Source organism: Bos grunniens, chromosome 18, assembly GCF_055505025.1.
Source record: "Bos grunniens cultivar Pamir isolate PY7600 chromosome 18, Bosgru_T2T1.0, whole genome shotgun sequence".
NCBI classification, from domain to species: Eukaryota; Metazoa; Chordata; class Mammalia; order Artiodactyla; family Bovidae; genus Bos; species Bos grunniens.
The window spans coordinates 59435164-59462310 of record NC_141182.1 but is presented as its reverse complement, the minus strand read 5'-3'; the positions used below and the strand labels follow the sequence as shown (position 1 = coordinate 59462310).

The window sequence follows — 27147 nt, the reverse complement described above, 5'->3', positions numbered from 1 at the left end:
TACATTTCCTTTTTCTGGATTATGAATTCCCTGATCATGTGACTAATGAGACTTGTATTGAAGCACTGGTCACATATATTACATTTACATCCTTTCTTTCATGTACAGGTTACCCTTAAGATTTACTGCACTCTAAATGTATGGCTTCTTTCCAATATGATTTTTTTCATAATTTGTAAGGTTTGAATGCCTTCTAAAACATTTGCCACAATCACTACATGGGTAAGATCTCAGAATTTATTACATGACGGTTAGTTAGTTCTGAACTCAGAATCCAAAGCTTTGCCACACCTACTGTATTTGTGCAGTTTTCCTACAGTTTGACTTTTCTGAAGGTCAAAAGGATGATATACTTTACTACATTTATTACATCTGTAAGGTTTCACTCCAGTATGGATCACTGATTATCTGCAAAACGATTCCTGCGACTGAAGGCTTTGACATATAAATTACATTTATATCGTTTTCCCTAATGGTCAGTTACAGATGAATGTGCAATGAAAGCTCTGCCACACTAATTATATTTGTATGATTTCTCTCTAGTATGAGTTCTCTGATGAACTACAGGCCAGAACTCCGACTAAAGGCTTTGTCACACACATTACATTTGTAGGGTTTCTCTCCAGTATGAATTCTCTGATGACTTCCAAGGTTTGCAGTTTGAGTAAAGCACTGGCCACAAATATCACATTTATATGGTTTCTCTCCAGTAGATAGACAGAGTGCCTGATGAACTATAGATGGAGGTTCGTGACAGTGTACAGGAGACAGAAATCAAGACTATCCCCAGAAAAAATAAATGCAAAAAAGCAAAATGGCTGTCTGAGGAAGCCTTACAAATAGCTGTGAAAAGAAGGGAAGCAAAAAGCAAAGGAGAAAAGGAAACATATACGCATTTGAATGCAGAGTTCCAAAGAATAGCAAGGAGAGATAAGAAAGCCTTCGTTAGCGATCAATGCAAAGAAATAGAGGAAAAGAATAGAATGGGAAGGACTAGTGATCTCTTCGAGAAAATTAGAGATACCAAGGGAAGATTTCATGCAAAGATGGGCTCAATAAAGGACAGAAATGGTAGGGACCGAACAGAAGCAGAAGATATTAAAGAAGAGGTGGCAAGAATACACAGAAGAAGTGTACAAAAAAGATCTTCATGACCCAGATAATCACGATGGTGTGATCACTCACCTAGAGCCAGACATCCTGGAATGTGAAGTCAAGTGGGCCTTAGAAAGCATCACTATGAACAAAGCTAGTGGAGGTGATGGAATTCCAGTTGAGCTATTTCAAATCCTGAAAGATGACACTGTGAAAGTGCTGCACTCAATATGCCAGCAAATTTGGAATACTCAGCAATGGCCACAGGACTGGAAAAGGTCAGTTTTCATTCCAATCCCAAAGAATGCTCAAACTACCGCAGAATTGCACTCATCTCACACACTAGTAAAGTAATGCTCAAAATTCTCCAAGCAACGCTTCAGAAATACGTGAGCCATGAACTTCCAGATGTTCAAGCTGGATTTAGAAAAAGGCAGAGGAACGAGAGATCAGATTGCCAACCTCCGCTGGATCATCGAAAAAGCAAGAGAGTTGCAGAAAAACATCTATTTCTGCTTTATTGACTATGCCAAAGCTTTGACTGTGTGCATCACAATAAACTGTGGAAAATTCTGAAAGAGATAGGAATACCAGACCACCTGACCTGCCTCTTGAGAAACCTGTATGCAGGTCAGGAAGCAACAGTTAGAACTAGACATGGAACACAGACTGGTTCCAAATAGGAAAACGAGTACGTCAAGGCTGTAGCAGAGTACATCACGAGAAATGCTGGGTTGGAAGAAGCACAAGCTGAAATCAAGATTGCCAGGAGAAATATCAATAACCTCAGATATGCAGATGACACCACCCTTATGGTAGAAAGTGAAGAAGAATTAAAGAGCCTCTTGATGAAAATGAAAGAGGAGAGTGAAAAAGTTGGCTTAAAGCTCAACATTCCAAAAACTAAGATCATGGCATCTGGTTCCATCACTTCATGGCAAATAGATGGGGAACCAGTGGAAACAGTGGCTGACTTTATTTTTCTGGGCTCCAAAATCACTGCAGACGGTGATTGCAGCCATGAAATTAAAAGATGCTTACTCCTTGGAAGGAAAGTTATGACTAACCTAGACAGCATATTAAAAAGCAGAGACATTACTTTGCCAACAAAGGTCTGTCTAGTCAATGCTATCGTTTTTCCAGTGGTCATGTATGGATGTGAAAGTTGGACTATAAAGAAAGCTGAGCACTGAAGAATTGTTGCTTTTAAACTGTGGTGTTGGAGAAGACTCTTGAGAGTCCCTTGGATTGCAAGGAGATATAATCAGTCCATCCTAAAGGAGATCACTCCTGGGTGTTCATTGGAGGGACTGATGTTGAAGCTGAAACTCCAATACTTTGGCCACCTGATATGAAGAGCTAACTCATTTGAAAAGCCCCTGATGTTGGGAAAGATTGAGGGCAGGAGGAGAAGGGGACGACAGAGGATGAGATGGTTGGATGGCATCACCGACACGATGGACATGGGTTTGGGTGGACTCTGAGAGTTGGTGATGAACAGGGAGGCCTGGCGTGCTGTGGTTCATGGGGTCACAAAGAGCTGGACACGACTAAGCAACTGAACTGAACTGAACTCCAGCATGAATTCCCTGATGAACTGTAAGGTGTGCATTTTGACTAAAGGCTTTGCCACATATATCACATTTATACTGTTTCATTCCAGGATGAACTCCCAGATGAATTCCAAGGTGTGCATTTTGAGTCAAGCACCGGCCACACACATCACATTTATATGGTTTCTCTCCAGTATGAATTCTCCAATGAACTGTAATATAAAACCTGTAACAGAAGGCTTTGCCACATAAATTACATTTATACGATTTCTTTCCTGTATGAACTGCTTGATGGTTGGTTAGAGCTGAACGTGCATTGAAATCTTGATCACACTCATTACATTTGTAAGTTTTCTCTCTAGTATGAATTCTCTGAAGAATTCCTAGGCTTGCATTTTGATTAAAGCACTGGCCACAAACATTACATTTATATGGTTTCTCTCCAGTATGAATTCTCCGATGAACTGTAAAATAAGATCTGTAACTAAAGGCTTTGCCACATACATTTAAAAACTTTCTCTCCTATATGTCTTAACTGCTTGATGGTCAGTTAAGACTAAACGTGCACTAAAGGTTTACCACCCTCATTACATTTCTATGGTTTCTCTCCATTACGTACGTGTTGATGAATTATAAGGCCCCAACACCAACTAAAGACTTTGCCACATTCTTACATTTGTAACGCTTCTTTCCAGTATGAATTCTCTGATGAATTCCAAGGTGTGAATATTGATTAAAGCATTAAAGATGGAAAGAACAATACTTCACAAATTCATTTACTCTCTACTTCCTTCTGAATGCATAAGGAAAAGTACAATATGTAAATATCTATTACTTTTAAAGAACTACTAAACCAAGACCATAGGGGTAGAAAATAGGAAATTAGATATTTCAAAAGGTTGAAACCAACTTTATAAATAATTAAGCTCTGGAAAAACTCCTTGTGTATCATGTGGTGGGCAGATCACCTGAAGAAAGGACAAGTTTAAATTCCTAATGCCAATCATGAGGCTTTTCTTGTCTGAGTCAACAGGGCTTTGAGCTCAGTCACTAAAAACGGGCTACCAAGAGGCATACAGAGAAAATGTAGAGACACACCCCCAGGGCAGACCCCAAACTTCAGAGGCAAGTTATCCTTAACCACAGAGAGCATGTTTCTGAGGGTCTCTTTCATCACATCCCTGTACAAGGCCCTCTGAACAGGGTTCAGGCATTCCCATGCCTCAGGAGTGAATTTGAAGGCCACATCCTTGAAGGTCAACTGTCCCTGATATGAAAATACATTTCACCAATAGGCCCTGAGCAGAGTTTTGATTTTCACACAAAAGGAGAAGAAGAAAAAGAGGTAAGGATCACTTCAGTGGAAATAATATTCTGATAATTCAATGGAAAGCTATTTGGTGCCAATTCTTAGTCTCTAATTTCCTACATTAAATATTGTTTCCAAAATAAATAATGAAACAAAATGAGAAAAGTTGGGACTTTCCTGGTGGTCCAGTGCTTAAGATCCTGCATTTCTACTGCAGGGGTTTTAGGTTCAATTCCTCCTCAGGAACTAAGATCCTGCAAGACGCAACTTGCAACCAAGAAGAAAAGACAAAAAATATTAGTAAACTTGATTTCATGGTTTAAATAGACAATGTAAATACTAGAAAAAATGAAAAGAATTTTTTAAAAAGGAAAAAAAAAAGAAACTGAAAAAGAAGAAAAAAGATAAAACAGACAATGATACGAAACACCATCTAGTCCTGAGATTTCTTTCTGAACATTCCATTCCATTCCATTCCATTCCCAAATGCTTAAGTTTTCAAGGAGGTGCTCATTTGGTTTTAAATGTACTGTAAAAAGTCAGAACTGATTTCCACTCATTGGCCTCTTTTGCAGATTTTACCATGTACTGTACATGTTAATTTAACTAAGATGACCATTATATCTACTACTGAGGGCAGGAATCCCTCAGAAGAAATGGAGTGGCCATCATGGTGAACAAAAGAGCCTGAAATGCAGTACTTGGATGCAATCTCAAAAATGACAGAATGATCTCTGTTCGTTTCCAAGGCAAACCATTCAATATCACAGTGATCCAAGTCTATGCCCCAACCAGTAATGCTGAAGAAGCTGAAGTTGAATGGTTCTATGAAGACCTACAAGACCTTTTAGAACTAACACCCAAAAAAGATGTCCTTTTCATTTTAGGGGACTGAAATGCAAAAGTAGGAAGTCAAGAAACACCTGGAGTGACAGGCAAATTTGGCCTTGGAATACAGAATGAAGCAGGGCAAAGACTGATAGAGTTTTGCCAAGAAAATGCACTGGTCATAACAAACACCCTCTTCCAACAACACAAGAGAAGACTCTATACATGGACATCACCAGATGGTCAACACCAAAATCATTGATTATATTCTTGGCAGCCAAAGATGGAGAAGCTCTATACAGTCAGCAAAAACAAGACCAGGAGCTGACTGTGGCTCAGACCATGAACTCCTTATTGCCAAATTCAGACTTAAATTGAAGAAAGTAGGGAAAACCACTAGACCATTCAGGTATGACCTAAATCAAATCCCTTATGATTATACAGTGGAAGTGAGAAATAGATTTAAGGGCCTAGATCTGATAGATAGAGTGCCTGATGAGCTATGGAATGAGGTTTGTGACATTGTTCAGGAGACAGGGATCAAGACCATCCCCATGGAAAAGAAATGCACAAAAGCAAAATGGCTGTCTGGGGAACAAATACCTGTGAAATACAAATACCTGTGAAAAGAAGAGAAGCGAAAAGAAAGGAGAAAAGGAAAGATATAAGCATCTGAATGCAGAGTTTCAAAGAATAGCAAGAAGAGATAAGAAAGCCTTCTTCAGTGATCAATGCAAAGAAATAGAGGAAAACAACAGAATGGGAAAGACTAGGGATCTCTTCAAGAATATCAGAGATACCAAGGGAACATTTCATGCAAAGGTGGGCTCGATAAAGGACAGAAATGGTATGGACCTAACAGAAGCAGAAGATATTAAGAAGAGATGGCAAGAATACACAGAAGAACTGTACAAAAAAGATCTTCACGACCCAGATAATCATGATGGTGTGATCACTGACCTAGAGCCAGACATCCTGGAATGTGAAGTCAAGTGGGCCTTAGAAAGCATCACTACGAACAAAGCTAGTGGAGGTGATGGAATTCCAGTTGAGCTATTCCAAATCCTGAAAGATGATGCTGTCAAAGTGCTGCACTCAATATGTCAGGAAATTTGGAAAACTCAGCAGTGGCCACAGGACTGGAAAAGGTCCATTTTCATTCCAATCCCAAAGAAAGGCAATGCCAAAGAAGCCTCAAACTACGGCACAATTGCACTCATCTCAAACGCTAGTAAAGTAATGCTCAAAATTCTCCAAGCCAGGCTTCAGCAATATGTGAACCGTGAACTTCCTGATGTTCAAGCTGGTTTTAGAAAAGGCAGAGGAACCAGAGATCAAATTGCCAACATCTGCTGGATCATGGAAAAAGCAAGAGAGTTCCAGAAAAACATCTATTTCTGCTTTATTGACTATGCCAAAGCCTTTGACTGTGTGGATCACACTAAACTGTGGAAAATTCTGAAAGAGATGGGAATACCAGAGCACCTGATCTGCCTCTTGAGAAACCTGTATGCAGGTCAGGAAGCAACAGTTAGAACTGGACATGGAACAACAGACTGGTTCCAAATAGAAAAAGGAGTCTGTCAAGGCTGTATATTGTCACCCTGCTTATTTAACTTTTATGCAGAGTACATCATGAGAAACGCTGGATTGGAAGAAGCACAAGCTGGAATTAAGATTTCCGGGAGAAATGTCAATAACCTCAGATATGCAGATGACACCACCCTTATGGCAGAAAATGAAGAGGAACTCAAAAGCCTCTTGATGAAAGTGAAAGTGGAGAGTGAAAAAGTTGGCTTAAAGCTCAACATTCAGAAAACGAAGATCATGGCATCCGGTCCCATCACTTCATGGGAAATAGATGGGGAAACAGTGGAAACAGTGGCTGACTTTATTTTTCTGGGCTCCAAAATCACTGCAGATGGTGACTGCAGCCATGAAATTAAAAGACGCTTACTCCTTGGAAGGAAGGTTATGACCAACCTAGATAGCATATTCAAAAGCAGAGACATTACTTTGCCAACAAAAGTCCGTCTAGTCAAGGCTTTGGTTTTTCCAGTGGTCCTGTATGGATGTGAGAGTTGGACTGTGAAGAAGGCTGAGCGCGGAAGAACTGATGCTTTTAAACTGTGGTGTTGGAGAAGACTCTTGAGAGTCCCTTGGACTGCAAGGAGATCCAACCAGTCCATTCTGAAGGAGATCAGCCCTGGGATTTCTTTGGAGGGAATGATGCTGAAGCTGAAAGTCCAGTACTTTGGCCACCTCATGTGAAGAATTGACTCATTGGAAAATTCTCTGGTGCTAGGAGGGATTGGGGGCAGGAGGAGAAGGGGATGACAGAGGATGAGATGGCTGGATGGCATCACTGACTCGATGGACGTGAGTCTGAGTGAACTCCGGGAGATGGTGATGGACAGGGAGGCCTGGCGTGCTGTGATTCATGGGGTCGCAAAGAGTCGGACAGGACTGAGCTACTGAACTGAACTGAACTTGCCAACCAACCCCAGGCTTAGCAGCATCCAAGTTGGCTCCTGGATCCTCCTCTCTGCCTACCATGAGGTAAATAAAGATAACTTAAAACCATCTAACGAGAAGTTACAACTGAAGAAAGAACTACGCATTTGTGAAGATGATTATCCATATTACAATGTCACATTATATTTTGGCTGATGAAATCTTTACTTTTAAAATTGACTCTCTTTAGCTGGCCCACAGCTCCAATAGTGTCCCCCATTGCCCTTTCTCTCTCCATTCTTTGTCCTGTTTTGGCCTGACACCCCTCCCAACCCCTCTGTCTCCCTCTCCATCAGCTGGTCCCCTTCTAACTGCCCCAGTCTCTGAGTGGGGAGGGGGAGCCCAGGTTCCCCCACTCTAGCAAGTTTGTTTATCCCTTTAGATTCTTCTGATTAAAGACCCCCATCTCCCTGGAGGGAAGTTCCAAGATTTTTATCAATCCTTCTGTCCCTGTTATCACAGTCAATTTGAGCACTATTTGATCTGTATTTTAGCCGTAAAGCTATGACTATAGAAAGGAAAGATAGCTTGTTTGACACAGGATGGCCATGATATTGTTTAGACTCTGGAGAAAACTGGTTAAGATGAAATTTTTTTTTTCTTTGAAAGTGCAAAACTGGTTCTTTTTACATATGGAATTAAAAACAGCAAGCTTGTTAAAAAAGACCTGCCAAAAAAAAAGCTGAAAGTTAACCTTTGCCAGGGCTTCCCAGATGACTCTAGTGGTAAAGAACCTGAGAGCCCCTGGGGGAGACACAGGAGACGTGGATTTGACCCCTGGGTAGGGAAGATCCCCTGGAGGAGTGAATGGCAACCCACTCCAATATTCTTGCCTGGAGAGTCCCATCATGGACAGAGGAGCCTGGTGGGCTAGAGTCCACAGGGTTGCAGGGGGTTGGACAGGACTGAATCGACCCTGCATAGCGTGCAAACTTTGCCATGTCCTGGAAATACATAACCCATTTTTCCAGGGATTTCAGTCTTGGGCAAATTAGAATTTTAAACCACAGGGCAGGGGATGGGAAGAAAAAGGTGAAAGAGATTTTAAATCTCAAGCAGGAAAGTATGAAAGCTCTCATGTCTGTCGATGTGCATTTATGTTTGTCTCAGTGTGTGTCTTTGTTTTTGGATAATATTGCCGAGGTTAATTTGTAAATTAGCTCTAATTCAATTGTTTGTTAAAAGAAAAAAAAAACAGTAAGCACTTACAAATCAAACAATTACAAGAGAAATTAACCTAAATGAGTTTCAGGTTCACGTGAACTGGGAAATATTCAATATTAAATATCTAGTATTAATGTTTGTTTGCTAATCTAATTAAGACATGTCTTGTGTCTTCAACATTGTCTAATACTTTTAATGTACCCAGGTTTAATGTTAAGTAAGTTTGTCAACACTTAAAGTAACTCGAGTGAAGAAACTTTTAAGGAAAGAATGCAAATACGATTGGAGATTTTAGATAAACTCTGTTAGGAATGATTATACTTTAGAAATGTCTGTCTAAAATAATCTCTGCAGATTTGAATAACCTGAGTTTCTAGGGTTGTGCTAAACTAAGTGATGGGGCAGCTGGTCACATGGTGAGGGGTGGGGGTGGTAAAGGGGGCCGCTCTAGCCTGCGGCCTGTGTCTATGGTCGGGGCAATAGCGTCCAGCTGCCTAGGACAGACCTCGAGTGTATGGCGCTGCAGGAACCAGCTCCAGGATCTGGATAACGGGCCGACCACGCAGCTCCTGACACGGGGCGAGGGTCTCCTCTGGTCTGAGAATGGCTACCTCCTGATATGAGCCAGTGGCTGAGATTGGTGTAGGTGCCTATGGGACAGTGTATAAGGCCCGTGATCCCCACAGTGGCCACTTCGTGGCCCTCAGGAGTGTAAGAGTCCCCAGTGGAGGAGGTGCTGTCGGGGGCCTGCCCATCAGCTTTGTTCGGGAGGTGGCCTTACTGCAGCGTCTGGAGGCTTTTGAGCATCCCAATGTTGTCAGGCTCATGGACGTCTGTGCAACGGCCTGAACTGACCGGGAGACCAAAGTGACCCTGGTGTTTGAGCATGTGGACCAAGACCTAAGGACACATCTGGACAAGGGACCCCCACCAGGCTTGCCAGTGGAGATCACAAAGGATCTGATGCACCAGTTTCCAAGAGGCCTGGATTTCCTTCATGCCAACTGCATTGTTCACCGAGACCTGAAGCCAGAAAACATTCTGGTGACAAATGGTGGGACAGTCAAGCTGGCTGCCTTTGGCCTGGCCAGAATCCACAGCTACCAGATGGCACTTACACCTATGGTTGTTACAGTCTGGTATCGTGCTCCAGAAGTTCTTTTGCAGTCTACATATGCAACACCCGTGGACATGTGGAGCGTTGGCTGTATCTTCACAGAGATGTTTCGTCGAAAGCCTCTCTTCTGTGGAAACTCTGAAGCTGACCAGTTAGGCAAAATCTTTGACTTGATCGGACTGCCCCCAGAGGATGACTGGACCCGAGAGGTCTCTTTACCCCAAGGAGCCTTTTCCCCCAGAGGGCCCCGCCCAGTGCAGTCGGTGGTCCCTGAGCTGGAGGAATCTGGAGCACAGCTGCTGCTGGAGATGCTGACTTTTAACCCACACAAGCGAATCTCTGCCTTCCAAGCCCTGCAGCAGTCTTATCTACACAAGGCAGAAGGTGACGCAGAGTGAGCAACAGAATGGCTGGAACAGAACCAAGGCGAGAGACACCAAATTTCCCTTCCTTTGAACACTTGAGTGGAGAGCCCCACCACTGAGAAGGCAACCTCTGCCTTCACCTCTGAAGCTGTGCAGACTCCTCCTCCAACTTTTTACAGAGGATATTTTACTGCCTTAACGATATTCCCCTCCCACCCTTCTTTTTGAGGCTTATCCCGTGTCCTTACACCAAGGGATATGTCCCTTGTTCTCCCCTTCTAAATACCTTTATATTGGGATCCTTTTTTATACAGGACAAACAAAACAAACAAAATAAATAAATAAATAAACTAAGTGATGAAAGTTCGTTGAATATCTAGGTCATTTCCAAATAAAATAAGATTCTGAAACACAGATTACTGAAAACTCATTTCCTCTTACAGACAAACTAAAGAGATTTTGGACTATTAATGAATACGTTTGATGCCACCCTGAGATGTTCTCTGTAAGAAAGCAAATATTCTTTGACATTATCACTGGTATTTATGTTCATCAGTCTACAAAATGCTAATATAACGGACAGCTCATGGTTGCTTAAGGAAAGTAAGATGTGTGTTTTTAGAAAGAAAGGTATGAGGAATGTGGGCCAATCACCTTGCTTTGTCCCCCCTGGTTAATTTGTCTCAGGACCCTCCCCTTGGGTACACAGGCACACCCTGGATCTTGAAGTAAAGGCTTCTCAGAGGAGCAAAACTCATGGCCTGGACTGATCCTCTGACTTTTAACTCCAAGGCACCTTTCTGCACTTGTGTACTGTCTCCTTTATCAGACAGGGTTTTTTCCTTTATTTGTCCTTGCCATGACTGTTCCCTTGAATTAAGAGACAAACTGCCTGTTTACCCTGTTTTTGTTGGCTGTAAATTCCTCAACCGGAGCCGACCTATCTCTTATCTCAGGGCATGCAAGAGGAGGGTAGCTGACTGTAGATGTCCAACCTGTAGGCCTTCCAACTCCTACCTCAAAATTACATTTTATTAAGGAAAATGGAAAGTACTTCTGACCTACAGATGGCTGTTTCTAAATGAACAAAGTGATTTTTTTTGTTTAAAGAGAGAGGTTTCATGGAAAGTGGACTCCAAGAAAACAGGTCCCAGAAGGCAAGGTCTTTATATGTTCTGCAACAATCTGTCATTTGACTCCTGTCAATTTTGTTGCTTGACTTTGGGTAGCATGTGATGAGCTATTTCAAAGGGATTTACTTCCCCTTGTCCCCCTCCTGTGGTAATTAGTGCTGTTAGGGGGCATAGACTCTTGTGTGTTTTATAGAAAAAATTAGGTTATTACTATTATTATTTTTTTGCTGTGCCACATGCAGTCTGGCTCTTAGTTCCCCATTCATGATGTAATCTGTGCCCCCTACAGTGGAAGCACATGGTCCTAACTACTGGACCTCAGGGAGTTTGCCTCAAAGGTTACTTTTGCTTAAAAGGTATATTTACTTCCTGTCATGCTTATTGTGACATGTCTCTTTGTCTACATTACATCTTGTATGTTGTTATTTTACATTTCGTTCCCAAGAGAGTTGTCTCTGACTCTAGTTAACTAAGTTTTCCAATCACATTCCTTTATATTCATAACAGTATGTTAAAAATTTATTTAAAATTTATTTGTTTTTGGCTGCACTGGGTTTTTGTTGCTTCAGGGGCTTTTCTCTACTTGCAGCGAGCAAGGGCTACCCTCTAGTTACAGTGCATGGACTTCTCATTCTAGTGGATTCTCTTGTTGCAGTGCGTGGTCTCTGTGTGTTTGCGCAGAAGTTGTGACTCCCCAGCTCTAGAGCACAGAATCATCACTTGTGGCCTACAGGCTTAGTTGTTCTCAGGCATGTGGGAATTTCCCGGATCAGGGATCAAACCTGTGTGCCCTACCTGCACTAACAGGTGAATTCTTTACCTCTGAGCCACAAGGGCAGCCCCAAAGCTTGTTCCTTTACATATATCTTGGAGCCAATGAACTGGGTGAGTTTAGGTTACTGTGTAGATAGGGAGTTGATGTATTGAATGATTATTGTATAAGCAGAGAATGTTTCACTTATTTTTTGTTTTTTAAAAATGACGGTCTTTTTGTATTACACAATAGAACTGACATGAACCACTTATTAACATCATAAAATGCCTATATGTCTATCTACTGATAGATTTCTAAGAGGTATTTAGAAAAGTGTTTATTTTTTTATTTTTTAAATTATTTTAGGGAATTCCCTGACAGTCCAGTGGATAGGATTCAGGAGTTTCACTGCAGCGAGCCTGGATTTAATCCATGGTCAGGGAACCAAGATCTCATAAGCCACATGGTCCAGCAAATATATATATATATATATATTAATAGAATTCTTTATTTTCTCAATGCAGTATTTGTTGACCAGTTACTAACTGCCATTTATTTTTTACATTATTCATTAGAATGCTTCTTTCGCATTATTTACCATTCCAATGTGTTGCCTGATTGATGCTTGTTTGCTCAGTTGCTCAGTCCTGTCTGACACTTTGTGATCTCATGAACTGTAGCCCACCAAGCTTTCCTATCCATGGAATTTTTTTCAGGCAAGAATAGTGCACTAGGTTGTAATTTCCTGCTCCAGGGGATTTTCCCACCCAGGGATTATATCCCACTGTGCCGTGTCTTCTGCACTGGCCGGCAGTTTCTTTACCACTGAGTCACCTCTATAGTCCTGTATGTTCTTTACCATTTAAATATGTATAAGTATGCATAAAGTGTGTACAATATACCATTAGTTTCTCCTCAATTATGAGACAGCAGTGTGTTTAGTACAAAGTAGGATGAGCTTTGAGGTCATGGTGGGAAAATACGTTTTCTTTGCAAACTGACATGAGTTTGCATAAAATGAATGTTTTCTGACTGTGTTTGAAACTACATTACCCTAAAGTTAATTTGAATTACATATGATCACTCTTTTTTTAAAGAGTTCTATTCCTTTAGTGTTCTATAGTTTTAAGATCATCATTGCGAAGATTCGTAATTCTGTTCAGGATGGATATGACTTTTGGTATAATATCATGTGTTTGATAAGAAATAATTTATTTATGAATTGTAACTAATAGAATACCTGTGGTTCTTTATGTCTTATAGATATGTCTCATATACATATGACCAAGAAATTACAAGCAAAAGCAAACAGTGGTAAAAGGGAAATTTTTCAAAGAGTGATGTTTGGAAGAGCTGAAAGCCTTGAAATCAAAGATTTTCGCCTCAGGAAGATCCAGGAAAATATACATGACTTTGATTGTTTGTGGACAGATGATGAAAGAAATGACAAAGGATTGTCTACATCCCATAACAAAACCTCACTGATGGAAGAGATCATCATAGTAGAAGTGATGCAGGAAATAGATCTTTTGAAAGGCACGGATCAACCTCAGGATGAATTGCAGATGGTACAATCTGAAGGGATAATTTTTGAATGTAGTCAAGTTGTGACAAACGTCAGCACCTCAGGTTTATTGTCTCAGAGAACTCGTAATGTCTGCAAAGGCTTTTCTCATAAACATGAAAATGCTGTTATGCATCCTTCAGAACTGTTACCAGACCATGAACCACAAAAGAAAAGACCTTACAAATGTAATGAGTATGACATAACCTTTCTTCAGGACTCAGAACTCACTAGACATCAAAGAATTCATACAGGAGGAAAACCATATAAATGTGATGTGTGCGACAAGGCTTTTAATCAAACCACAAAAGTTGCAATGCATTGGAGAATTTATACTGGAGAGAAACCATATAAATGTGATGTATGTGGCAAGGCCTTTAGTCAAACTTCAAACCTTGCAGTTCATCAGAGAATTCATACTGGAAAGAAGCCATATAAATGCAATGTATGTGACAAGGCGTTTAGTCATACTGCAAACCTTACTATTCATTGCAGACTTCATACTGGGGAGAAACCATATAAATGTGATATATGTGGCATGGCCTTTAATGAAGCTGCAAAGCTTGCAGTTCATCAGAGATTCCATACGGGAGAGAAACCACATAAATATCATATTTGTGGCAGAGCCTTTAGTCAAACTTCAAACCTTGCAGTTCATTGGAGAATTCATACTGGAGAGAAACCATATAAATGTGATGTGTGTGGCAAGGTGTTTAGTTGTACTGGAAACCTTGCTGTTCATCAGAGAGTTCACACTAGAGAGAAACCATGTAATTATGGTATATGTGCCAAGGCTTTCAGTGTAAGTTCAAACCTTGCTGTTCATCAGAGAGTTCATACTAGAGAGAAACCATATAAATACGATATATGTGGCAAGGCTTTTAATCAGACTGCAAAACTGGGACTTCATCGGAGACTTCATACTGGAGAGAAACCATATCAATGTGATGTATGTGGCAAAGGCTTTCAGAATAAGTTCAAACCTTGCTGTTCATTGGAGTGTTCATACTGGACAGAAATCATATAAATGTGATGTGTGTGGCAAGGCCTTTAGTCAAACTACAGGCCTTGCAGTTCATCAGAGAATTCATACTGGAGAGAAACCATATAAATGTGATGTATGTGGCAAGGCCTTTAATCAAACTACAAGACTTGAACTTCGTCAGAGAGTTCATACTGGAGAGAAGCCATACAAATGCAATGTATGTGACAAGGCATTTAGTCATACTGCCAACCTTACTGTTCATCAGAGACTTCATACTGGAGAGAAACCATATAAATGTGATGTATATGGCAAGGCATTTAGTCATACTGGAAAACTTGGTATTCATCAGAGAGTTCATACTGGAGAGAAACCATATAAATGAGGTATATGTGGCAGGGCTTTCAGTGTGAATGCAAACCTTGCAGTTCATCAGAGAATTCATACTGGAGAGAACCTCAGAAATATAAAAATTTTGACAAACCATTTAGGCACAGTCATCCATAACTCATCATCAGGCAGTTCAGACAGGAGAGAAATCATATAAATATGATGTATATGGTTAGTGCTTTATTTGAAATGACAAACTTAGAAACCATTGGAGAATTCATACTAGAGAGAAACATTAGAAATGTGACAGTTGTGAGAAACATTTTAGTGCAAATGTTGTTAGTGTGGCAAAGCCTTTAGTCAGTGCTCAGGCCTTATAATTCAGAGAATTCATACTGCATAGAAAAGATACAAGTGAAATGAATGTGGCAGTTTCTAGTGCATGTTCAGCATTAACTGCACATTAGGCAGTTCATACAGGAGAGAAACCACATAAATGTTATTATGTGGCAAACCCTTCAGTCACAAGGAATGACGTTGCAGATCATCTGAGACTCCATACGGCAGTGAAAACTTAGACATGTAGAGAATGTGGTAAAATATATCAACTTTTTGACCCCCAGAAAATTCAAACTGGAGGAAAACTACACAAATGTGTTAGGTGTGGAAATGCTTTGATTCTGTGTTCAGGCCTAACTCACCATCACTTAACTGTTTTTTTTTTTTTCCCCCAATATCGTGATGGTTTTTGCTGTACATCAACATGAATAGGCCATAGGCGTACATATGTCCCCTCCCTCCTGAACCCACCTCTCTCACCACCGTATTCCTCCAGATTGTCCCAGAGCACTCGCTCATTCATCAAACTCCCACTGGCTCTTTTACATATGGTAATATATATGTTTCAGTGGGAATTTCTTAAATCCTGCCATCCTATTTCTTTTGTTTTTTTTTTTCAATAGTTTTCCCTTAGCGTTACTTTTTCAATCCACATGTTATGACCCAGATTTAATGTTTAATTTACATTTCCTTCCTGCCTTACACTAACAAATACATAAGTCAGTGGGTTATTTTGAGACTTTTGTAACATTAAAATGCACGTAGACAATTACAGGGAACATAGTAGGTGCCCTGTAAATGTAAAGAAAGACAGTTCCTTTACAACTTGAGTTCAGTCACATAATACACATAGGAATATTTATAAATATTGCCAAGTTGATAATTTTGGTGAAAATAAATTCTAATGTCTTCTTAAGACTTTATATTTTACAATGTGCTTTGTTGTCCACAACTGACAGATCTTTCAGAAACAGACAACAAAAAATGAGAGAAAATATATTACAGTTTTTCAACAAGAAGTAAATTGCCTAATTACCGTCAAGTGATCCTATAGTAATCTGACATTCCATTACATTGAAGTACTGACTTAAGTATTATATATTATGATGTAAACAAGTTTTTCTCATATAAGTATTTTAAGCTTTGTCATCATAAGCATGGAAAAGAAATTTTTATAAAGAAGAGTGCATTTCTCATTAAAAGTTTTTTTTCTCTTTAATAATCTTTAAAATTTATTTTTGGCTATGCTAAGTCTTCATTGTGCTGGGCTCTTTCTCTTTTTGCAGCAATTGGGCTATGAATTCTCCACACAAACTTGGCTGGGGTATGGTTGGAGACTGGCGTTTTGATGCTTCTTTTGGTCAGTCCAGAGGACTCAGTCTTTTTTTTTTTTGGCTGTGCTGAGCCTCTTTTTACTGCATGTGGGCCTTCTCTAGTTGTAGCAAGGAGAAGCGACTTTCTAGTTTCTTGTGTGCAGGCTTCTCATTGCTGTGGCTACTGTTTGTTGTTGCAGAGCACAGGCTCTAGAGCACAGGCTCAGTACTTGTGTTGCACGGGCTTAGTTGCTCCGAGGCACGTGGTATCCTCCCAGACCAGGGATCAAATCCGGGTCCTATGCATTGGGAGGTGGATTATTTACCACTAGACCACCAGGGAAGTTCTACTCAGTGTCTTTTAACTGGGTGCTATGTATGTTAAAACACTGTCAAACAAAATTGGGGTCATCAATCAATAACCTGAAAACCAGGAGAGACTCCCCCCAAACTTCTCTGGACTTGCTGAAGAGGTGGATGGACCCAAGAGACCCTTCCTGAAATACCAAGGCCAGAATGTCCAAAGCACAGTATGGTGCCTGCTTTTCTCAATCCTGCTTTGCCCTCAGGGTGCACTTTCGCTGGGTCACTGCAGTGACTAATAAGCTTGATCCTTGAAGAAGTGGAATGTCGAGACATTTTTCTCCTTAGAAGTGTTAGTATGAAGTAGCCCTTTCTAAGAGTTGTGTGTTTCACATTCTAGCTTGTCATCCCTACATACAGCCAGTTCTTGTTTACTTAAACTGCTTAAATTCTAATTGCAGGAATATTCCTGGGTCCAGCCAGCACCCCACATCCAGCCCCACCCCACCAGCACCCCACATCAACCCCCACCCAACCCCAACCTGGCCACCAGACCAGATTTCAGGTCCCAGGCCTCTGAATCACTTCCGCCTCAACAGCAGGACTCCACGTACAGTTTGGTTCAGTCGCTCAGTCATGTCTGACTCTTTGTGACACCATGGACTGCAGCACGCCAGGCCTCCCTGTCTATCACCAACTCCCAGAGTTTACTCAAACTCATTGTGTCGGTGATCCCATCCAACCATCTCATCCTCTGTTGTCGGACATGCAGGACTCCAAATGTTATGTCAAAACCTTTCTTTCCATTGTGATTATCCCACAGAATTTTAAGGTTTTGTTAAAAGTGTTACAGTTACTTAAACCAATGAGCAATCAGTGGTGCAATATGAGACGTGAGGAACCCTCAAGTACTACTTAACCCTGACAAGAGACCTCTGGAACCAAACGGAGGAACAAGCAGGAAGGTGTGCCCTGCTCGCTCAGCCCTGCTCGGCCCCCTTCTGTGTTCATCTCTTCTTTCCTGCAGCCATTCAGAGGTTAGGAGGTCAGAGTATCTCCCTGTGAGCTCAACAAAGGCACTTTAGGTTAACAGTCAGGCCAAGAGGTAGGGTCCTCTGAGGCCAGCCATTATGGATGATTACAATAACCACAGCAGTGAGAAGCAAGGCAAAGAAACCGTTCCAACTTGGAATCAGAATTGGCTCTTCCCTGCAACAGTTGTGGGATCACGTTGTGTGGAACTGTTGACAAGGGTGGTCTCAGTTTTGACTGGAGGACCTGGATGTGGGCTGATGGCTAATTGTGGGTTGCCTGGAAGGGTGGGCATGCCATAGTGTTTTAGCTCAATTTACTTGGGACACAGACACTGTGACTGAGGTTTGTCTGCGTTGGTTGATTGGGAAGGTCATGATCACACCTGTGGAGGAAGGAAGGAAGTGGAACTGGGAAGAGGACTGTTACCCTGCAGTGTGTTAGAATCAAGGCCTGAGCTGAGCCCACAGGGAGGGATGGGTGCATTGGTCCTGGAGGTGGGATCCAGAATGTTCCCCACAGCATTGACTCCATGGAGTGGATTTTGTGATGTCTTTTGGAAGGGCAAGGATCACTATGCAACCTTAAAATATTGTTGGTAAAATCCCGGAGATGATATTGTTGGTTACTTTTAGTATTCTCTGTTATTTTGGGTTGTAATGAAGAAGGTTTCTGATGGATTTGGAAGGGGAAAAAGACCTTGGAGTGTATCTTTGGAAGTTGTTGAAGTCTCACTGGGACATGTGCATCAGCATACACATTTCTTTTTATTATTAGAGTTCAGAGATGACAGTTTTTGGGCTGGCTGAGGTCACTGTGACTGATAAGAAGATGTCTTGAATCCGGTTTGCTTCTCGGGCGCCTTCATGTGTATTATTCCATCATAAATGCATGAGTTGTTAAACCTTGGCATCTTTTTGAGGATTGCACAGCACGATGGATGGATTATTACTGAATGTGTGGAGAGTGTGTTGAACCAGATGAAATTTCATAAGGGTTTTTCAACCTAGAAGGAAAATGGTGCTAAACTTTGATGGCAGAGGGATTTTGTTAGGGAGGGGCCATTAAATCTCAGGATGTAAGGAAAGATCGGGCTTCCCAGGTGGTGCTAGTGATAAAGAATCACCTGCCAATGCAGGAGACATAAGAGACATGGGTTTGATCCCTGAGTCGGGAGGAGGGTATGGCAACCTACTCCATGGGCAGAGGAGTCTGGTGGACTACAGTCCATAGGGTCGCAAAGAGCCAGACATGACTGAAGTGACTTAGCTCACGGGCACAGGGAAGGATTATTCGTAGACTCCGGGGACCATCAGCTCCATAGCAACCTGTAGTACAAAGGCTTATTCTGGAGATGATGCAGCTGCTATTTCTTGCTGCCAGTGCAGTGGGGTTCTCTCCATGTCTTTCCAAACCACGTGCATGTGCCACATACTTGCACAATACAGATAAACAGGAACTCTTGTGAATGGTTGGTGGGAATGTAAATAGTACATGGAAAACAGTACGGAGGTTCCTCAAATATTAAAAAGAGAACATGCATAGAATCTCAGAGTCTCACTTCTGATTATATACCCCAAAGAAGCAGAATCAGTATATTTTAAAAAATATTTATTTATTTGACTCCAGTGGGCCTTAGTTGTGGATCACGAGATCTCTTTTGCATCACGCAGGAACTTTCATCCTGGCAGGGGGGCTCTGGAGTATGCCGGCTCTGTCTTTGCGGTACCTGGGCTTAGTTGCTCTGCTGCATGTGGGATCTTACATCCCCAACCAAGGATTGAACAAGGATTGAGTCCCCTTTGTTGCAAGGCAGGTTCTTAACCTGGAATTCCTGTGCCCACCAGAAATGTCCTGTGAAAAATCAGTGTTTTGAAGGAGTTACCTGCATTTGTATAATCAGTATTTCTTTATTCACAACAATCATTTTTCTTCAAATAACACAGTTTTATCCGATTTCAGTTCTTCATAACAGAACTTAGTAATGCCCCAAAGGCTCTCAAGGTTGGAAGAATCTATTAGAGTTTCTTTTCATGGTGAAACCAAAGAATAGTTAATTTGGGGATTATATACTAATAATTTGCACTTGAGTTATTCTCTCCACACTCTGTCCATAGTGGAGATTTTATAGACTCTGGCCCCCTAAAACCTCCTCCCCTGTTTATGGATGTTCCTGTATGATATTTCCCAATGTCCTCTTTTGTTCCCAATAAAACCAATAGTATGCGCCTGATTTACATGAAGTGAAAATAGAAAAATAAACATGTAAACTATTAGGAAATAAACTTCAGAACTAAGGTTAAAAGTGGTATCTCTTTTTGACCTTGGAGAATTCTGAAATAACTTATTTGTGATTATTTATTTGTTATTGGCTGAACAGTTGTGGCTCAGGGGCTTAGTGGCTCCACAGGGAATTTCCTGGACCAGGCATTGACCCCTTGTCTCCTGCATTGGCAGGCCGATTACTTATCCCTGAGTCACCAGGGAAGTCCCAGAAATCATTGAGAATGCAGACTACATGGTGGTATTTTTTTGTTTGTTTGATAAACTAGAAATTTCATACATTCAATCCCCAACATTTTTTTTGTTGTTGTTGTTACTTTGAAGTCACTGAAAGCACAAGATGGAACCAAACCCAAAGTTTAGTTTGGATACTGGGACGGATGATATGTTATGAGAATGTTTGTTAACTGATGAAGCTTTCTAGTTGGAGCACTGTAGACTTCCAACCTGACGGGAATTTCTCAGCCTGCCCAGATAGGCAGCATAGGAAGCAGTTGGCTGTAAAGTCTAAAGGTATCAGTTGTCAAACATTGGAGAAACCACAGTGAGACTATTTAACAAAACACTGAATGTTTACTCATGCTATGAATTTGTTACATTCCTTTTCCTGCTGTACAGATATGCTCCATTGTTCTATACGGTTGTTGAAGATGGTAGTAAATTACTATTTATCTGTTTTGCTAAACAGAAAAATTACTATTTACTATCTATTGCCTAGGACATTTTTACATTAGCCTAATGAACAGTAATGTTTAGAAATATTTAATATTAATACTAAATAGAAGTCCAGTTTTCCAAAACATATTAAAATGTTGATGTAACATTATAGAATTAATAAATATCCTCCATAGTTCATTGTCAGCTGTAGTAGAATTTCCTTTTTCTTGAGGTTTTTTTTTTTTAATATTGTGATGGGTTTTGCCATTCCTCAACATGAATGCCATAGGCATTCCTGTGTCCCCTCCCTCCTTCCCCACCCTATCCCTCCAAGTTGTCACAGAGCAGTGGCTCTAGATGCCCAGTCATATATCAAACTCCCACTGGCTATCTATTTTACATATGGTAATATATATGTTTCAATGCGATTTTCTCAAATCATGCTACCCTATTTCTTTTGTTTTTTCAAGTTTTTCCTTAGCGTTATTTTTTCTGTCCACATGTTGTGACTGAGATTTAAAGTTTAAATTACATTTCTTCTCTACCTCACACTAACAAATACATAAGTCGGTGGGTTATTTTGAGACTTTTGTAATGTGAAAATGCACATAAGACAATGACAGGGAACATAGTAGCTGCCCTATAAACATGAAGAAAGTTCCTTTAGGACTTGAGTTCAGTCAGTTAATACACATAGAAATATTTATAAATAGTGCAAAGTTGGTGATAATTTCTGTGAAAATAAATTGTAATGTCTTCTCAAGATGTTATTTTGTAGTCTGCTTTGTTGTTCACATCTGACGGAGCTTTTGGAAACAGACAGCAAAGAAAAGAGAGAATATATAATTTTTAAATAAAAACTAAAACTGCCTAATTACTGTCAAGTGATCATCTAGTAATTTTTGACATTCCATTACGTTGAGGAAGTATTCACTTACGATGTTATATGTATATGACATATTACGATGTAAACAAGTTTTTCTCAAAAGTATTTGTAGCTACGTCATCATAAACATCATAAGCATGGAACAGAAACAGTTTCTATACAGAAGAATGCAGTTCTCATTACAGGAAATTTTTTCTCTCTTCTTTAATAACTTTTAAAATTTATTTTTGGCCATGCTGGGTCTTCACTGTGCCCCTGGCTTTTCTCTCCTTGTGGTGAGCAGGGGCTATAAATTCTGTACATAAAATACATAAATGTGGCTGGTGTTTGATTGGAGACTAGCATTCTGAATCTCCTTGTTTTGGTCAGTCCAGATCACTCAATGTCTTTTTTTCTTTCAGCTGTGCTGAGCCTTTTTTGCTGCACGTGGGCTTTCTCTGGTTGCAGCAAGCAGGAACTACTTTAATTGCTATGCTGGCTTCTCACTGCTGTAGCTACTCTTGTTGCAGAGCACAAGCTTTAGAGCACAGGCTCAGTACTTGTGTTGCTCAGGCTTAGTTGCTCCAAGGCACATGGTATCCTCCCAGACCAGGCATCAAACCTGTGTCCCATGCATTGGCAGGTGGATTCTTTATCACAGGACCACCAGGGAAGTGTCACTGAGCAAATCCCAGTATCTTTCAACCAGGATCCTCCTGTGTCTTTTAATCATTAATGATCTGCCTCTTGAGAAATTTGTATGCAGGTCAGGAAGCAACTGTTAGAACTGAACATGGAACAACAGACTGGTTCCAAATAGGAAAAGGAGTACATCAAGGCTGTATATTGTCACCCTGCTTATTTAACTTCTATGCAGAGTACATCATGAGAAATGCTGGGCTGGAAGAAGCACAAGCTGGAATCAAGATGGCTGGGAGAAATATCAATAACCTCAGATATGCAGATGACACCACCCTTGTGGCAGAAAATGAAGAGGAACTCAAAAGCCTCTTGATGAAAGTGAAAGTGGAGAGTGAAAAAGTTGGCTTAAAGCTCAACATTCAGAAAACGAAGATCATGGCATCTGGTCCCATCACTTCATGGGAAATAGATGGCCAAACAGTGGAAACAGTGTCAGACTTTATTTTTTGGGGCTCCAAAATCACTACAGATGGTGACTGCAGCCATGAAATTAAAAGACGCTTACTCCTTGGAAGGAAAGTTATGACCAACCTAGATAGCATATTCAAAAGCAGAGACATTACTTTGCCAACAAAGGTCTGTCTAGTCAAGGCTATGGTTTTTCCTGTGGTCATGTATGGATGTGAGAGTTGGACTGTGAAGAAGGCTGAGCAGCGAAGAATTGATGCTTTTGAACTGTGGTGTTGGAGAAGACTCTTGAGAGTGTCTTGGACTGCAAGGAGATCCAACCAGTCCATTCTGAAGGAGATCAGCCCTGGGATTTCTTTGGAAGGAATGATGCTAAAGCTGAAACTCCAGTACTTTGGCCACTTCGTGCGAAGAGTTGACTCATTGGAAAAGACTCTGATGCTGGGAGGGATTGGGGGCAGAAGGAGAAGGGGACGACAGAGGATGAGATGGCTGGATGGCATGACTGACTCGATGGACGTGAGTCTGAGTGAACTCCTGGAGTTTGTGATGGACAGGGAGGCCTGGCGTGCTGCGATTCATGGGGTCGCAAAGAGTCGGACACGACTGAGAGACTGAACTGAACTGAACTGACCGTGCAAAATAAAATTTGGGGTCATCACCCCATAACTGGGAGATCAGAAAACCAGGAGAGACTCCCCTAAACTTACCTGGACTTCCTGAGGGGGACAATGGGCCCAAGAGGCTGTTCCTTATTTGCCAAGGCTACAATGTCGTAAGCTCAGAATGGTACCTGTTTTGCTCCAGTCTGCATTCCCCTCAGGGTGCATTGTCGTTGGGCTGCTGCAGTGACTAATAAGCTTGATCTTTGAAGAAGTGGAATGTCAAGATATTTTTCTCCTTATAGGTGTTTCTATGAGGTGTTACTAAGAGCTGTGTGTTTCACATTCCAGCTTGTCATCCCTACACAAAGCCAGTTCTTGTTTACTTAAACTGCTTAAATTAATTCTAATTGCAGGAATATTTCTGGGTCCAGCCACCACCCCACATCAACCCCCTCCCACCCCTTCCCACCCCCAGCCTGGGCACCACACCAGGTTTCAGTTCCCATACTGAACTGCTTCAGTCTCATCAGCAGGAATCCTGTTAAGAGGAAACCTTTCTCTCCAACGCAATTATCCCACAGAATTTTAAGTTTTTACTTTAAAACTGTTACAGTTATGAGGAACCAATGATGCAACACAAGACAGGAAAGACCCTCATGTACTTCTAAACCCTGACAAGATAACTGGGAACCAAAAGGAAGAACACAGCAGGTGTCCTCTTGGCCCGGCTGGGCACCGCTGGCTCGGCCCCTCACACTCCCAGGTGGAGGCCTGTGTCCTACGCCCCGCCCCTCACGCCCAGGCGCATGCGTGTGTCCTACGCCCCTCCCCTCGCTGTGGCATTCTTCTGATACCAATGGCTGAGGAGTCTCGCGTCCTCGCTCGACGCAAGCGATTCTACAGCCAATTCCCGAAGCTGAGACTTGGTAGGTGCAGTTGACCATTGGAAATGTCAGGTACTTGTTTTTGTTTTTGTTGTTAAGCTGCGCCTGTCGGATCCCCTCTCCTCCCTATCCGTAGTCTCCAGTCACTTCTCACCTCCCTATTCCCCGACCCCTTCCTCTAGCCCAAATAAATTCAGCCGTTGCTGTGAGAGGCCCAGGGTCTGATTTCCTCTCGATGTAAGATCCTGAGGTAACAGATACAGTGCACGAAATACGTAGTAATTTAAAGGAAAAAGTCATTTTAATTATGACGTGGCACTTGATGATTTTATAAGTATCAAATCACGTGTTCAGGAACTAGTTTAGAATTTCAGCTTTGGGACTGGTGCTTGAGCTGAAGTTCTTTCTCAAGTGTTAGGGAGGCGTATTACTGTCCTTTTTTATATGAGCATGGTAGCAAACTGACTACAAAGACTTCATTTTAGGAGATTATTTTCAGTGATGCTGGTTACTTGTATGAGCATTAGAATCAAAGAGAAACATAAAATGGTCGCAGTGCTCAGTCAGATCTCTTTGAGATCCCCAGGGACTGTAGCCCGCCAGGCTCCTGTGTCCATGGGATTTCCCAGGCAAGAATACTGGAGTGGGTCATTGTTAAGTCGCTCAGTCCTGTCGGACTCTTGGCAACCCTATGGACTGCAGCAGGCAGGGTTCCCTGCCCTTCACCATCTCCAGAACTTGCTCAAATTCCTGTCCATCGAGTCCGTGATGACATCCAACCATCCCATCCTCTTTTCCGCCTGCCTTCCATCCTTCCCAGCATCAGGGTCTTTTCCAATGAGTCGGCTCTTCACATCAGGTAGCCAAAGTATTGGAGCTTCAGATTCAGCATTAGTCCTTCCAGTGAATATTCACGGTTGATTTCCTTTAGGATTTGTTATGGAAAAAATGAGAATCCAGAGTCACAAAGCACACCTCAGAGGACACTCAAGACAGCAGAGTACAGTTTATTACCCCAGCACATCCCAGGGGAATCTGTTCCGAACAAGGACCCCGACATTTTCGAGAGACTCGGTTTTATACCCCTCACTGAGTGTTTACATGTTCGCAACTTTTTTTGATGTATATGATTTAGTTTTACGACCTGTAGGTGTAGGGAGAACTAACAATTAAGGTTAAAGGGGAACAGTAATTATACTTCAAGGGGGATATCTTCATTGTTAATCTAACCAGGGCAGCCTGACCTTAACTCCAATCTTTGCCATCTGTGGGGAGAGAGGTCTCCAAGGAGACCTGGTTTTACTTTAAGGATGGTTTCCTCATTCTTAGGCAAAGTTCAGGCCCACTTCACCTGCTGTCTTAAGATGGCTGACAGGCCTCAAGATGGAGTTCTTCCTGTTCTCCTCAAAGCAGCCCCAAGAGATTGATGGTCCTAGATGACTCGCCTTGCTGTCCAAGGGACTCTTGAGAGTCTTCTTCAGCACCACAGTCCAAAAACATGAATTCTTCTATGTTCAGCCTTCTTTATGGACCAGCATTCAAAAAGTAAAACTTTGATTCTAATTTTTATATCATAGGCTCTTCAGATAAAACATTCAGTTGCTTAAGCCCTGCATAAGAACATTATAAAATTTTTATTTTCTAGTGTTCCCTTTACATAATTGTTGAAAAGGAGATGATCTGTAATGTATACATAATATTTAAGTCATGAATAATGTTGATAATGCCATTTATCATGTTTTTAAAATAGTCCACAAAAATGTCGTCTTACCTATTTACACCTCTCATACAGAGGGTTACCATATGCAGCTGTTTTTGGTTAGATGCCACATCCAAAGACTCGACGGCAGTATGTTATGTGACAGGTTAAAGCAAAATCAAACAAAAAACCTGTGAATTTAATTTGAAACTGTATATGATATTACATATTTGCTAGGAATTTGATATTTGGAGAGAAGAAAATACAGTCGACCCTTCGTATCTACATATCCATGGATTCAATCAAAGCATGGAAAATATTTGGGGAAAAAATTCCATGATATTCCAAAAAACACAACTTGAATTTGCCACTCATCTCAACTATTTCCATAGCACTTACATTATATCTGAGCTTCCCTGGTGGCTCAGACAGTAAAAAATGTGCCTGCATTGCAGGAGACATGGTTTGATATGTAGGTCAGGAAGATCCCCTGGAGAAGGAAATAGCCACCCACTCCAGTATTTTTGCCTGGAGAATTCCCGGGACAGAGGAGCCTGGCGGACAGAGGAATCTGACTCCATGGGGTTGCAAAGAGTCGGACTGAGCGACTAACATTACGTTATTTTGAGTATAGGGACCTTTGTTGTTAGTATGATACCTTTGCTTTTTAACTTCCCTTCGAGGAAGCAGACATCTTTTAATTTCCTGCAGTCACCTTCCTCAGAGATTACACTATTGAATTGTTCGGCCCCGCCCGCCTCACCTTCCCAAGGTGCAGGGCAGACCCGGCTTCCCTCCACGACCCGCACCCTGACAGCTTGTCTCCGTTTAGGCCGTTTCACTGCCGGCCTGCACAGCTTCCCACATCTGGAAGTGGAGAGCCCGCGGTGCAGCTGTCTCAGCAGCGCAGCGTGAGTTTCTCTCTTAGTCACACATGCCGCTCTCACTCGGCTTCCCTCGGTACCCCGGGTCTGAGGGTCTCTGCTGACTCTAAATCCCCACGGCCACCCCACCACCCCAGCAAATTCAGACGTCTCCGAGAGCGGTGAAGGGGCACCTCCCTTTTGGTTTAAAGTCTGCACTGAAGCCGGTTCCTGCTTTTGGAATTCGGAAACGCTGCGTTTCGCACCTCTTTCTGTCTTAAAACCATTTACTGTCCCATCTGCACTGCATAAAATTCTCTTCCACAAGGTGGGCATTTATGCTTCGTGGTCCTCAGCCTCGCCTTCTTGGCCCCTGGAGGCCACATCCTCTCCCAGGTCCTGGGATTCTGGGGAGCGAGCCCCGCTCCTGAGACTCACTCCCCAGAGTCTCCTCCGGCCGTGTCTCCTCCGGCGTTGTCTTCATAA

The 27147-nt window shown here is 41.7% G+C and overlaps 1 protein-coding gene and 1 pseudogene across 2 annotated transcripts; both read left to right on the top strand.

Moving 5' to 3' along the window:
• The first annotated feature begins 9066 nt into the window (after positions 1-9066).
• LOC147354455 (cyclin-dependent kinase 4 pseudogene) lies at positions 9067-10299 on the top strand (annotated as a pseudogene). Its single transcript, XR_015146719.1, has one exon. The product of XR_015146719.1 is annotated as a cyclin-dependent kinase 4 pseudogene (transcript).
• A 2697-nt stretch (positions 10300-12996) lies between these two features.
• LOC147354454 (uncharacterized) lies at positions 12997-27147 on the top strand. The gene is made up of 5 exons (XM_086349414.1): positions 12997-13012; positions 13096-14345; positions 23979-24141; positions 26631-26709; positions 27018-27147. Exons 1-5 carry the CDS (start codon positions 12997-12999, stop codon positions 27145-27147), a joined length of 1638 nt encoding a protein of 545 aa, XP_086205540.1.